The sequence below is a fragment of the Petaurus breviceps genome, unplaced genomic scaffold (genome assembly GCF_028583685.1).
Source record: "Petaurus breviceps papuanus isolate PSGF00001 unplaced genomic scaffold, PetGlider_PUasm1.0 532, whole genome shotgun sequence".
Lineage (NCBI taxonomy): Eukaryota > Metazoa > Chordata > Mammalia > Diprotodontia > Petauridae > Petaurus > Petaurus breviceps.
The window spans coordinates 854671-870058 of record NW_027186361.1 but is presented as its reverse complement, the minus strand read 5'-3'; the positions used below and the strand labels follow the sequence as shown (position 1 = coordinate 870058).

The 15388-nt window shown below is 42.6% G+C and overlaps 2 protein-coding genes across 3 annotated transcripts in view; one reads left to right on the top strand and one right to left on the bottom strand.

The window, feature by feature from the left end:
- UBE2A (ubiquitin conjugating enzyme E2 A) overlaps nucleotides 1–15388 on the top strand; it is a 276953-nt gene that overhangs the window by 230771 nt on the left and 30794 nt on the right. The window lies entirely within an intron of this gene.
- STEEP1 (STING1 ER exit protein 1) overlaps nucleotides 10906–15388 on the bottom strand; it is a 75676-nt gene continuing 71193 nt past the window's right edge. The window contains exons 6-8 of the mRNA XM_069102181.1: nucleotides 13825–13914; nucleotides 12244–12336; nucleotides 10906–11147 (exon numbers count right to left, since the gene is read on the bottom strand). Of these exons, the coding sequence (XP_068958282.1) occupies nucleotides 11085–11147; nucleotides 12244–12336; nucleotides 13825–13914 (246 nt within the window). The 3' untranslated portion in view covers nucleotides 10906–11084. The remainder of the gene's footprint in view (nucleotides 11148–12243; nucleotides 12337–13824; nucleotides 13915–15388) is intronic.

Here is a 15388-nt window from a genome sequence, read left to right as displayed (position 1 = left end):
AAGGGGGGAAAACGATGAGATCTGTTTTGAACATATTGAGTTTATGATGTCTACTGGACATCCAGTTGGAGATGTCGGAAAGGCAGGTGGAGATGCAAGATTGGAGGATTGATGAGAGGACAGAGGTTCCAAAAGGAAGAGTGACCTGTCCAGGATCACACAACTGGTAAATGTCAGAGATGAGATACAAAAACAAAGATTAAAACAGTACCTGACCTCGAACAGCTTACATTTTACCAGCATGTACAAGACACTTCGAAGACAGATGTGGAGACTTATGTAATTTTTTGAAAAAAAAATTGTATTTTCTTTTTCCAATTACACGTAAAAACAATTTAAAAAAATTTTTTGAGTTCTAAATTCTCTCCCTCCCTTCTCCTTCCTTGAGAGCACAAGCAATTTAATATAGATTATGTATGTGCAGTCATTCAAAACATATTTCCATATTAGCCACATTGAGAGAGAAAACATAGACCAAAAAAAAGAAAAGAAAAAGAAAGTTAAAAAAAATTTTTGTTCTGCATTCAAACTCTATCAGTTCTTTCCTCTTGGATCATTGTATTGCTGAGAAGAGCCAAGTCATTCACAGTGCATCATCATCATAATATTTTTAAAATTTTTTTTTTTGCTTTTTGGAGGGGGGAGGGCAGGGCAATTAAGGTTAAATGACTTGCCCAAGGTCACATGGCTAGTAAGTGTTAAGTGTCTGAGACTAGATTTGAACTCAGGTCCTCCTGACTCCAGGGACAGTGCTCTATTCACTGTGCCACCTAGCCACCCCCATCATCATAATATTGCTGTTGTGGTTCTGCTCATTTCACTTTGCATCAGGTTTTTCTGAAAGTATCCTGCTTGCCATTTCTTACAGCACAATAGTATTCCATCATAATCATATATAACAATTTGTTTGGTCATTCCTCAATTGATGGGCATCCCCTTAATTTCAAACGCTTTGCCACCACAAAAAGAGCTGCTATACTTTTGTACAGACAAGTACCTTTCCCCTTTTGTTTGCTCTCTTTGGGATATAGACCTAGTAGTGGTATTGCTGGATCAAAGTGCATATGCAGTATGCCCTTTGGGCACAGTTCCAAATTGGTCTCTAGAATGGTTAGACCAGTTCACAACTCCACCAACAATACTTATACATGGTTTTAAGAAGCAGGGAAACAGTATACATTCAGGAGCCCTCATCTGTGGGAACCATGACGTTCCACCAAATTCTATGGAGTCAGTGGACTTGAGTTTTAATCCTAGCATTGCCACTATCTCTGTTAACCTCTCTGAAACTTAGTTTCCCTTATCTGTAAAATGAGAACGGATAACGAACCAGCTTGGTCCAAAAGAAGAAATATTAGAAGATGACCCCCTTTTCTTTGCAGAGGTGGTGTACTCTGGATACAACAGTGTATGTAATGGTGAGCTTTTTTGATACATTAATTTTGCTCAGCTGGGTTTTTTCTCCCCTTTTTTTATTCTTTGTTATAAGGTATGGTGAGGGTGGAGTGTGGAAAGGGAAAATGGATATACTGGGAAATGCAAGTGATGTATAAGGCACAGTACTCAGTCAGGAAAACCTTGGTTCAAAAATCACACCTCCTACACATTCTAGCTGTGCGACCCTGGGCCAGTCACCTAACCCCTCATGCCTCAGTTTCCACATTTGTACAATGAAAAAGTGGAGCTACATGGCCTCTCAGGTCCCTTACCGCTCTAAATCTATGAGTCAAGAAAATCTATGATTAAAGAAAAACTTATGTATATGTGAATAAAAAGCAACAGTTTTTCTATGCATATAGTGCTTCTCCCCACAAAATGTGATCTTTGTGGCTGGGATTGTTTCCTTTTTAGCTCTGGCTCTCCAGTGCCTAGCACAGAGCCTGGAACATAGTCGGTGTTTAATTAACGCCTGTTCATTGAATTGAACAATTCCGCTCCTGGCAGGGGAAGAGAAGAGGGGGAGGCAGCTTAACTCCAGTTTTGTCCTAGATCAATTCCAAACGGATGAAGTCATTGTGCTCAGAGAGCAGCTGGAGGGCTTGGGAAGGGCCTCCTGGTCCCCCTCCTCTCAGCCCCCAGCCCACAGCCCCTTCCCTCACAGCTGGGAACGGGGGCGGGGGGGGCAGGGTCAGAAGGGCTTTCCCAAGCCCTCCAGCTGCTCTGGGCTCCATTATTCCTGTTGTGGGACCGAACCAGCAAAGAGCGGAAGGAATGAACACCATTTTTCCATCTCTGCAGAGGGCTGAGCCCCCCTGGGCAGGGGGGCTTCCTGTAGCCTCGTCCTAAATAGGCTCCCATACTAAAGAAGAAAGCTAAAGGGTCACACTGTTCAGAGCAGCCCCAAAGTGGGAGGAGGGGAGAGGGAGGCAAGCCTGGGGAAGCTCACATTACAAAGACAGCTGGTAAAGAAGAAATTCACACACATTCATCCTCACATGCAGTCCTCTCACGAACATTCACACCCTCACACACACGTCCTCACACTCACATAACACTCACACATGCTCAAACACAGTCAGCCCCTCACACACACCCTTATATTGACTCACACACACACACTCAGTGAGCAACCAGGAGCAATGAGGGCAGGCATGGCAAGCCAGCACTCCCTCCCCCCTCTTCAAAGACCTCCCAGGGCTATTTCAAAACAGCAGGGCTCTATAGGGAGAGGGGGAAGAGACTGAACAAAGGGTAAACTTAGAGGGAAACAGTGCTGCCCCAAAAGGGAGGATTTCGGGAGGCCCGAGTGCCAGGTTCACAAAAGGAGCCCTCTTAAGAGCTCCCAATCCTCCAAGAATTTACCATCTAGCAGAATGTAGTACGTTAAAAAAAAAAAAAAAGCAAGGATAGTTATCATGATCTCAGACAAAGTTAAAGTTAAAATAGATTTAATCAAAAGTGAAAAACAGAGAAACTACACTATGTGTCAACAATATTATTCAGTATTGTTTTAGAGCATTTAAAATACCTAGACTGCACAGAATATCTGAGCATACGTCTGCCAAAGGAACCATATGAATATAAATATAAAATACTTTTTATACAAATAAATTCAGATCTAAATAACTGAAGTAGTATTTATTATTCATGGGTAGGTAAAGCCAATATAATTTTTTTAATTACAATTTTACCTAACTAATCTATTTATTCAATATCATTCCAATTAAATTACTAAAAAAAATATTTTACTGAGTTAGAAAAAATAATAAAGTCCATTCGGAAGAACAGAAGGTCAGGAACTTCAAAGAAAGCAGGGGAAAAAGATGTAAATGAAGGAGATTCAGCAGTATCAGACCTTAAACTATATTATAAGGTGAGTGCATTGTTGAAGTGTAAAAAGGATAATTGTGATTATTTTAAATGAAATGTTTCTTGTGTAAATAAAACCTATGTAGCCAAGAATAGATGGAAAGCACAAAATTGGGGGAAAAACTTTCATAGACATTCTCTCAGATAGGAAGTGATTCAGCTGGAATAATGTTCAGGTGTAGAAAATGATGAGCTGGTTAATTTAGAAAAACATGGAAAGATGTGGAAAATGCCATCCACCTCCAGAGAAACAGATGACAAGTGGAAATAAGTATAGTATGGTATTACATATATGTATATGTACTATATGTGTGTATATCTATCGATAGCTATATACATGCATATATATGTGTATGTATGTATCTATGTATGTATGTATATCTCCACACTTAATATCTATATATTCTTATATATATACACACTTAATTATATATATACTTATATATATACACACTATATATATATACTTATATATATACACACTTAATATCTATATATATACATATCTATGTATGTATGTATATCTCCACACACCGCCTTTAGGGTGGTGGAAGGAAGAAGAAAAAAAGTAAAGTAAAAAGTGTACAGCAAAGAACAAAAGAAAACCAATAAGGAAGCAAAGAAAAGCTGGGTAGCTTTGAAAACAATGTGTAGTATTTATTATATAGGTTTTCTTGAAATGGAAATGTATTGTTTTATATCGAATCCTCTCGTATTATGCTGTGTACATGGCAATTTTTTTTCCTTTTCTCATTTTGTATTAATAAAATTTACAAAAAGAATTGACTATCTAATTTGGGGCCTCTGGGGGAATTTGATGAGCCTTTCCAAGGAAACATATTTGCCTCTCTGTGTTTTTATATTAGCTGTCTCCTATTCCTGGAATGATGTCTCTCTCCTCCCATCCTTTAGAAAAATCCCGAGTATCCTGCAAAACTCAGCTCAAATACCATGTCCTACTGGAGAGCTTTCCTGACACCCTCCCCACCCTCCCAGTCACAGCCAGTAGTACCTCTGCTCCTAAATTACCTTGCTTTATATCCTCAGTGCTGACCATGGTGCTCAACACAAAATAAACACTTGAGGAATGAACACCTATTGATTTTGCATCTATTTGAGTATATATTCCAGAGGCAACATGGCATGGAGTCCATAGAAGGCTGAGCTCAAATCCAGAGAGTTCTGAGTTCAAGTCTGACACATACTAGCTGTGTGACTCTAGACAGATCACTTAACCTCTCAGGGGATCTAGGCAACTGTCTGAGACTCTCCATCACCAAGAAGGCACCAATCTACATTGGTAAAGGGATTTTCCTCTTCTGGACATCTCTATAAATGAAATTGCAGACCAAGTCCCCATTATTTTGTATTTTTAAGAAACTTATATATGTGTTCAAATTGTCTTTCCTATTCGAATGTAAGGTCTTTTAGGGCATGGAGCCTTTTCTGTTTTCCCAGAGCCCAGCACATAGTAGGCACTTAATAAACTTTAACTTCCTGGGAATCATAATGTTCTAAGGCTTCTCAGCAGCTTCTCCAGGCAGTGTCTGAGGTGGGTTAAGGAAAGGAAACTCCAGAAAAAAGGGCTGAAGCCTCCACATCCCTCCCTCAAGTTACAAAGAACTTCTGTGTCCAGCAACAACTAGGCCTCCTTCCCTAATGGCTGCTGGCCAAAGGAAGGGAGAGCAGTCAAAAGATCTAGCCCAACCTCAGCAGCTTGCCTATTCGATCATGGCTGGGAGCAAACAGGGCAGGTGTATCTGTTCAGCATGGGGTGCACAAGGAGTAAGTGGAAGAGTGAAGATCTGAACCCAGATCCCGAGCCATTGCCCTGCCCCGCCCCAGTTCTTTAATACTCATAGCTTTAGTCAGACTCATCACATGTGGATGGAGAATAAGAATATCTTCTCCACCCATGGCATTGCCCAGTCAGTTTTAGCCATCGAGGGTAGCTGTACTCAGAGTCAGGAAAGACCTGGTTTTGAACCCTGCCTCTGACATTTACTGTCTATGTGACCATAGCCAAGGCAGCTATCATCTCTGATTCTCAGATGTTGTTGTTCCGACCAAGTCTTTGTGAACCCATGGTCCTATCTTCCACTATCTCTTGAAGTCCACTCATGTTCATTGTTTCCTCCTCTGCCCCACCCCTTCTCCATTTGCCTTCAGTCTTTCCCAACATCAGGGTCTTTTCCAGTGAGTCCCATCTTCTCATCATGTGGCCAAAGTAAGCTTCAGGTTTAAGTATTTGATCTTCCAGTGAGCAGCCTGAATTAATTTCTTTAAGTATTGACTGATTCGATCTCCTTGCTGTCCAAGAGACTCTCAAAAGTCTTCTCCAGGGCAGCTAGGTAGCACAGTGAATAGAGAACCAGCTCTGAAGTCAGGAGGACCTGAGTTCAAATCTGACCTCAGACACTTAACACTTACTAGCCGTGTGACCTTGGGGAAGTCACTTAACCGCAATTGCCCTACCTTCCCCCTCCAAAAGGCAAAAAACAAAACAAAACAAAAAAAACCCTCACCTCCAAAAAGCAAAAAGTCTTCTCCAGAACCACAATTCAAAAGTGTTGATTCTGTGGGGCTCAGCTTTCCTTATAGCCCAACTCACAGACATACATTGCTACTGGAAAAACCATAGCTTTGCCTCAGATTCCTCATCTGTAAAATGGGGGTGATAAGAATTGACATTCATATAGTGTTTTAACAAAGAACTGGAAACAGTGGGAGCCCATAGAGTAGGGAATGGCTGAACATATTGCGCACACATGAACTTAACGGAATATTATCTTGCCCAAAGAATCCACCAATAGGAGAAATTTAGAGAAATAGGGAAAGATTTAGATGAAACGGATGCAAAGGGAAGCAAGTCAAACAATGTATAGGAAGGACGAGTACAACAATATAACTGAAAAAGCCAGTAAAAGGCAGCCCAATTCTGATAAATTGTAAGGTCAGTCTGGGTCCCCTTCTGAGCTATGGAATGTCACGTGCACTGTCAGACATGACTCCTGCACTGGTTACTTGAAAAAGATTATAAGACCTTAGATTTAGAGGTAGGAGGGGCCCACTAGTCCAACCCCTTCATTCTACAGATATATAATTGCTTAGCTGATTTTCTTTATTAAAAAGAAACAGAAAAAAAAGAAGAAATCCAGGGGTGGCTAGGTGGCGCAGTGAATAGAGCACTGGCCCTGGAGTTAGGAGGACCTGAGTTCAAATCCAGCCTCAGACACAACACAAAATTAGCAGTGTGACCTTGGGCAAGCCACTTAACCCCAATTGCCCTACCTTCCCCCCTCCAAAAAGCAAAAAAAAAGGAAAAAAAGAGAAAAGAAATAGGAAGAGGGGAGTATATCAGGAAAGGACTGTGAAAGAAAAACAAAAAGCAATTAAGGTATATATAGATAGAGATATAATAGGCAAGTGGGTGGTGCTGTAGTGGATAGAACACCAGCCCTGGAGTCAGGAAGACCTGAGATCAAATGCAGACTCAGACATTTACTAGCTGTGTGACCCTGGGCAAGGCCCTTAACCCTACTTGCCTCAGTTTCCTCATTTGTCAAATGAGCTGGAGAAGGAAATGGCAAACCACTCCAGTATCTCTGTCAAGAAAACCCCAAATGGGGTCACAAAAAGTCCAACATGACTAAAAAGAACTGAACAATAACAACAGAAATCATTGATAAAATCACAGGTTTGGTATCTCCAGGCCATGCATCCCCTGCTCTGGCTAACCCGGTGCTAAGCCTCTGGGAACTCAAGGAAGCCAGGCCTCAGAAAGCAGGCAAGCTAACCATGACCAGGACATTCCTCCTATGGAATGTCTTCAGTTTGGCAGGATTTACCACTGCTTTTTTCCCACTGAAATAGCCTTCCTGAAACATCAGGTACCATTCCTCTGCAAGCCCTAAAATGCAAATTGAAGGAGTGGCCAGATGGCTCAGCGAGTAAGAACACCAGCTCCATGGGGATCGAGTCCGGGCTTAGATACTTAGCACCACACCCAGAAATAACTGGCCGTGTAACCTTGAGCAAGTTACTTAACCCCAATTGCTTAAAAATAAATAAATAAAATGCAAATTGAAGACGATGCCAACTGTCTAATTCTGTGGATCTTGGTACCATTTCTTAGACTCTCTTGATTCCTAACCTGTGAGACAGTAGTAGAGACTAAGAAATGGTATTTGGTAAATGTTTCCCACATGCATACAGGGAAAGAGTCATGTCCATAGACTTGTTAGAAGTAACTGTGGAGGAAACATTTACCAAATACCATTTCTTAGTCTCTACTACTGTCTCACAGGTTAGGAATCAAGAGAGTCTAAGAAATGGTATTTGGTAAATGTTTCCTCCACAGTTACTTCTAACAAGTCTATGGACATGACTCTTTCCCTGTATGCATGTGGGAAACATTGGTCCCTTTCTGAGAAGGAATGCATACAAAAATCAGACTTTGGAATTCGGTGGTGCTCTCACCAGAGGTATACTATGTTGATACCACCACACACATAACCTCTTGCTGCGCCTGTTTCCCATTCTAGAACCATAACTGAATCAACAGCCATTACTAGTGAAATGAGCATGTTCAATCACCTGCCCTATCCCCTCATCATTCCTGTGATCTTACAAGCCAAAGTATCCCTCCCAGGGCATGATTTTCCTTTATTAGAAAGTGAGCTCCTAGGGGCAGCGAGGTGGTACAGTGAATAGAGCACCGGCCCTGGAGTCAGAAGGACCTGAGTTCAAATCCGACCTCAGACACTTAACACAAAAACTAGCTGTATGACCTTGGGCAAGTCATTTAACCCCAATTGTCCTGCCTTCCCCCCTCCAAAAAAAAGTAAATTCCTTGAGGGCAGGGTCTGCCTTGGCTATTTACACACACACACACACACACACACACACACACACACACACACACACCCCTCCCTGGTGCTGAGCACAGTTTATTGACATGGGATAAGTACTTAATAAATCCTTTCTCCTTCTTTGAATTGAGTGCTTTCGGAAGAAAATGCTATACCTGTTTACCTTTCAGATCTGATACAAATTCATTTCAAAGTATTACTGAATTCCTGGTAGCTTTTTCTCCTTTGCTTCCCAATCAGCAGGTACTAATATAGCAAATTTAAAAGATTAAACATCTGGTGAATCTCTCAGAGATAGGGGTTCAAAAGAAGGGTTACCTTTTTTGTACTATTTTTATCTTTTATCATTCTACTATTTTGGACTATTAAGTACAAATTGCTATCATGTGTGACCAGGGGGTGGGGGGTGGGGGTGGTCCACAAAATAATGGCTTTTCAAAAAGGGTCCTCCCACTTGAAAATATGGAGAAGCACTGGGTTATACTGCCTCCCCTTCTTGGCCCTGCCTTGGTAGCTTGTTTCCTAGACCAGCTGGGCGAATGGCTCCTTAGAAGCTGGCCCCATCCCTGAATCCTATAGAAATGAAAGTGGCTTATAGGAGTGGGTCATCTTGATTATAACACCTCTGGTGAAAGAATCATCAAAATCCAGAGTCTGGTTTTTGTGTGCCTTCCTGCTCAGAAAGGGACCATGTATCCCATGTCCATAGAGGGAAAGAGTTACGTCCATAGACTTGTTACAACCAGTTACAACTTTCACTGTGATTTAGGTGGCTTTACCTAAGGACACATCAAAGAGTTTTTCTAAAGACTTTTATTTTGTATTAAGTTCAAAGGAAGAAAGTAAAAACAATTATGTTCAAAGACGAAGGAATTCAGATGTTCTCTGTGCCCATAATTTCAGGAGAGAAATGTAAGTAAAACACTGTAATGAGAATGTAAATTTAAAGATCTTCCCTGCCCCTAGGCTAAAGTGCACCTGGAGCCTAGGGTGGGAGGCTTGGTTTTCAGTAGATACTTCTTGATTGGCCAGTGACTAGTCAATAAGGTTGTTACATTCTCTGAGCCAGGAGAAGGCTATATAAAGCCCTGATGTTTAGCTTTGTTTTGGGGCTCACTTTGAGAAGTGTTCTGTGATTTGATCTGGATTCTGGGAAGCCGTTGTTGAGAGCCCCCCCTCGGCTTTGAAAAACCCAGATGTTGAAACCCAGATGTTGATTTGGTATGGATGTAATGGTTGGACAGTTTGGAAGCTGTCTACTTGATCTGTTTCTGTCTTGATAATTCTGTCTGTATATTCTGAAGTTTGGGGTGCTGACCTTTTTCCCCTGAACTAGGTAAACAATACATATGTTTGATTAAAGTAAGCTTGTTAACCCATTTTGAGTTGCTTTCCTTTATCAAAGCAGATTTAAGAACCTGTGGTGGCAGACACCCTGAGGACGCTGGGGTGCTTGCTGCTACAAAATGGCGTCATGAACAGGACCTGCAGAGTAAAAGGAAAGTATGGGGGCTGGGATAATTGTTTGTTTCCCAGTTGTGGTAGCTGTGACTCTGTGGAGCCATGGACCAGGAGAGAAGAATGGCTTGCATGCAGACTACGCTGAGCTGAGAGCAGGAATGGTGAGCTGCCTGCATCGGGACCTGGGCAGAAGCCAGGAGCGGCTGCCACCTTCGGGAGGAGAAGGAACCCAGGAGTTCGGAATTCAGCCACCGGAAAAGATAAGAACTGAGCAGCAAAACAGGGGCACTGAATGTGTTTCCTGGCTGCATCCAACAGTTTGGGACCCAGGGGGAGGATGGACTTGTGACTATGGTGGGTGGGATGAAGTGCCGTGGACCCCCAAGGACCCCACCTTGTTGGTTTTGTTGCGCAGCCCCCTCTCTGTACTTGGAAGCAGGGGCTGGAGCTGTGTGAGGGGAAGGACACCCTCCTCTGCCCAAGAGAACTTTATTTTGACTCTTGTTTTGAATTGAGGTGATAATGCAATGTACTTTGTGTTTGTTTAAGGTCCTGTGGCCACTTTAGTAACTTCAGTTATGTATCTTGCAAATGTGACCTATGACTGTTAATGCTAATTCAAAAGTAAATTGTCTATGCTATGGGCATGAAAGATCTTGGGGCAGAATGTAATGGGAATGTAAATTTTAAAGATCTTCCCTGCCCCTAGGCTAAAGTGCACCTGGAGCCTAGGGTGGGAGGCTTGGTTTTCAGTAGATACTTCTTGATTGGCCAGTGACTAGTCAATAAGGTTGTTACATTCTCTGAGCCAGGAGAAGGCTATATAAGCCCTGATGTGTAGCTTTGTTTTGGGGCTCACTTTGAGAAGTGTTCTGTGATTTGATCTGGATTCTGGGAAGCCGTTGTTGAGAGCCCCCCCTCGGCTTTGAAAAACCCAGATGTTGAAACCCAGATGTTGATTTGGTATGGATGTAGTGGTTGGACAGTTTGGAAGCTGTCTACTTGATCTGTTTCTGTCTTGATAATTCTGTCTGTATATTCTGAAGTATGGGGTGCTGACCTTTTTCCCCTGAACTAGGTAAACGATACATATGTTTGACTGATTAAAGTTAGCTTGTTAACCCATTTTGAGTTGCTTTCCTTTATCAAAGCAGATCTAAGAACCTGTGGTGGCAGCCACCCTAGGGACGCTGGGGTGCTTGCTGCTACAAACACCCACTAAACAAAAAAAAAAGTCTAGAAAAAAAACAAGCAGAGACAGATGTTAGGCATCCCTCTCTAGGTTGGGATTAGTGCTATTGAACCATAAGCGCATACGCGCAGGAAGGCAAGAAGAACTTTTTATATTTTAGAAAATAGGATCCACTTTTGTTGAGTGTTGTGGTGGTAACCAGTGCGCCCATGTCAAGGAAGTTGGTAAGTGAGCCCGAGCAAGGTCTCCTATCATTTGAACTGGTTGTCAATCAAGGTCCCTTTCATCTTGGCTTTCTTTGCTTCTAGCTCAGCCTAGAAAGAATGAGGACACACTGTGAGATACTACCCAGGGGGAGTTCTTTTGTTCCCCCCTCTCTCTAGCCTCCCCAAACCCTGCCCTCAAATTCTAGCTGCCTGCTATGGGTGTGCCCCCATAGATACAGACAACCTTTCCCCAGAGTCAATGACTGACAGGCTGACCTAACTTTTGACGGGCCACTGAAGTGATTTGCTGGTTTTCTCCAATACCATGAGTAAATTCATGCCCCAAACCCCAAGTAGAGGAATATCATATTATAGAAATGAATATTCCAAAAAGTAAGCCTACAGCCTGTCTAGACCACATTTTTAACCTGGGATCTGCGAAGTTGGCTTTTTTTTTTAGTATTCTGAAAAAAGCAAATTTACATATATTTCAATATAATCCGTTTCCTTTGGAACCCAATATATTTTACTGGATGCACAGAAAGACTATCTTCTGAGAAGGAGGCCCAAAGCTTCATCAGACTGACCACCAACAGGGTTCATGGAACAAAAAAAAAACAGCAAAGTAACCCTGGTCTAATGAATCACTATTTTTTTTTTTTGTCTTTTTGGAGAGGGGAAGGCAGGGCAATTGGGGTTAAGTGACTTGCCAAAGGTCACACAGCTAGTGTTAAGTGTCTGAGGCCAGATTTGAACTCAGGTCCTCCTGATGACAGGACCCCCCAAATCACTATTTTGAGAAACACCTAGAAGGTTTTCAGACGTGAAAGAGAGAATGGAGGACGGCCCCAACCTACTCGGCAGGTAAAGACATACAGCCAGCCAGGGTAGGCTCTGCCAATCATTCCCACACAAGTGGTAGGACCTATGTTCACAGCTATAGAAAGAGGTTTTGGCCCAGGGGTACGAGACTTGGTTATAAACTGGAGTAGGGACTTAGATTGTAAAAACTCTGAGGGCAGTGATTGCTTCTACTTTTTTTTTTTTGTATCCCTGATAGTCAGTACAAAGCCCAGCACAGAGCATAAGCTTACTAAACGTTTGCTGATTGATGGCTGAGCCATCAATTGCCTTCCTGGGTTCCTTCCCCCCAACAGGTTTTTTCCTCCTCCCTTGACCCCTGCCTGTGTCCAATGTTACTCACCAGCTCCTGAAGCCGTCTCTTGCTCATGCCCTTCCTCTCCAGCTGTTTTTCAATCACTTTGGCATTCTGCGCATATGAGTCAGCAATTTCTCTCTGGCAGAAAACAATTCAATACACAATCACTAGACTTTCAATGGTGACACACAGACCAGAAGGGGCTACAAATGCCACCTGAGTAATAAGATCCTTACACTGAATTGCAGGAATTTGGCCGCTCCCCAGAAAAGATGAAAAAAACCAACCAACCCGAACCCAAGCCTCTGCAGCTCATCTTTCCAATAATCTTAAGAGTTTAGGTTTCACTTCACTCATTGGCAAAATAACATCCACCACATTTTCCAGCAAGCAGCTCATGTTAAAATACCATAAAGACAACGGCTGCTACTAACAGTGTCACACCAGTTGGGATAGAAACAAGTTTTCTAAAATGAAAAGACCTGACCTTGAGAAAGAAGGACATGGGCTAAGTGTAATTTTATCAAATGGAAAGCTTTGAAGGCTCATCTCTTCTCTTCCTAGCCCTTTCCCCTCCAATGCGTTCATGTGTTTGCCCTATGAAAATGATTCCCCAATCTCTCTCCTGAGCTTCAGCTCCATATTGGCAGCTATGAGCTATTCCCCCTCAGGAAATTCCCTACTGCCTACCAGAGGTGTGAAACCTGTGGGCCGTGAGGCCACGTGTGGCCTTCTAGGTCCTCGGGTACAGCCTTTCAACTGAGTCCAAGTTTTACAGAACAAATTCTTTTCTGTTCGGCTTCAAAGGGCCGAACGTGAGGGCCTAGAGGGCAACATGTAGCCTCGAGACCCACAGGTTTCCCTCCCCTGGCCTACACCTGGCACTTCTTAAACCATAGGCCTATAAGGGATCTTGGTCCACAGTTTAAGAAGTACTGAAGGGGTCTCAAGTGGAAAAAGTTTCAGAAGCCCAGCCTACAGGATAAGATACAAACTCCCTCCTTTGGCCCTGAAGAACCTTCAACGTTCAGATTGCAGCTTCCTTTGCTCATCTGATTTGACCTGACTTCCCTTCACATACTCTCCCATCCAGCCAAAATGGACTCCTGGTTGTTTCCTGCTCACATGCTATGGGCTCCTGCCTCTGTTAACTTCCTGCATGCTTCTACTTCCCTACATATTGAGAAGCCTCCCTTCCTTGGAGGCTCAGCTCAGGCCCCTTGCCCAGTGAGGCCTTGCTGTTCTCCCCTTCTCCTTTGAGTCAATCACACTCAATCTGGAAGACACTTATTTACTATATCCTCCACCCCACTCCCAGTACAGAAGAAGTAAGCTCTTAGAAGGACTGGGAGCAGCCAAAGTTTCATCCTTTGTACTCCCAACACCTCACCCGACCACTGCCTCCTCCCACTTATCAGGAACTCAATGAATGTTCAGGGAATTGTTTAATGAAGGAAAACTCAGGTCCAGAGAGGGAGGGGAAGGGACAGTTGGTAAGCTGTGGAGCCAGGAAGAGATGAGCAGTCTCCTCATTCCTGGCCCATCACATTTTCCACTAGAGCCTGGTGTCCAGGAAGAGCCCAGACGGGGGCCCTTCACAAGGCCTCTGGGAAAAGGAAAACTCACAGCTTCAATCTCCTCCTCTTCTTCATCAATGGTGGAGACGGTGACGGAGCTGAATTTGCCCATGTCCTTCGTACGCTTAGTCATCATGACCTGGAAGTAGAGGAAGAAAATGTTGTCCCATGTCTGGTTCCATACAGCTCACCCAGATACCCATGGGTCTTTGTGACAGAAGGTCATACTTGACCAGTGGTTTGAAAGGCCATAAGTTTTGACTTTTCACCATTTTTTCATCAGGAATTTAAAAACTGATGACAAAACCAAGTGGAATCATTTGGTTTTCAAATGCTCAAAGTGAACACATTTTGGAAGGAATATACAATAATAACAGTTTATATTTATATAAGGCTTTCAAGTGACAAAGCACTTGACATATTTCATCTCATTTCCTATAACATAGGCAGGACAGGAATTATCCCCATTTGTAAAATGGGGAATCCTGAGGCACAAAGCAGTGAAGAGTCCTCCCCAAGATCTTTAGAGAGTGGCTTTTAACCCTACACAACTGACCCTCAACCCTCCTTCAGAGGAAACGAAAAGATCTATGTTAGGATTATGGCAAAAATCTGTTTGCAAATCTGTTTATTGAAATTTGGAGGGTTTTTTTTAAAAACTAGACTGATTTCATTGGGATAGAGAGTAATAGAGTAATAGGTAATAGAGAGTAATAGAGTAATAGAGTAGTACTTTCTCAGTAAGGAAACTCCCTTTACCAATACAGATCTCCGAGTTATACTCTTAGAAAGCTGTCGGAGGGATCAGGAAGTAGGTGACTTGGCGAGGACATGTCTTTTATAAACAACTTTAAAAGTAAATATTATTAAAATAGAAAATAGGACTGCGGGGAAGCAAGAATTTTAATATGCTGCTGGGGTAACTGGAGAGTTTAGAGGGTAATCGGACAATATCAAACTGGAAAAGAAAAACCCTTTCAACCCTGTAATTTCTTGGCTAGAACTTTATCCTAAGAACATCCTAAAAATGAGGGGAAAAGACCTATCCGGACAAAAATATTCATAGCCACTCGATTTGTAATGGCAAAAAGTGAACCACCTGTCTACTAAAGTCTAGAGAATAGCTGAATAAATCACGGCACAGGCACTGTAAGGCAGCCTCTGGTGGTTGAGTAGGGCCAGGCTCAGAGTAAAGAAGACCCATGATCAAGTCTCATCACTTTCATGTATTGACTGAATGACACTAGGTAAGTCATGTAACCTCTACTGTCCCAGACGCTAACTGTAAGACAAATCTAATTAAGTAAATCAGTCTAAGACTATAAGCTGAAGCATAATTGCCAATATACACTGGCAAAGGTAGCTTCCATACAAGGAATTCTAGATACCAACAAAATTACAGACCCACTCCCTTCTTCAGCCAAATGAAAGCAATGGAATTATGGAGTATTGTCAACAGCAATAACGATATGACAATTGGCAACAGCAAATACAGAGCACATAGGCAAACAGAGAAAGATCTCTAAGAGGTGATGGAGAATAAAATCAGGCCTAGAACTGCGCACACACTTGACTCCAAACTCTCTCTTTCTCTCTGCCTCCTTCTCTCTGTC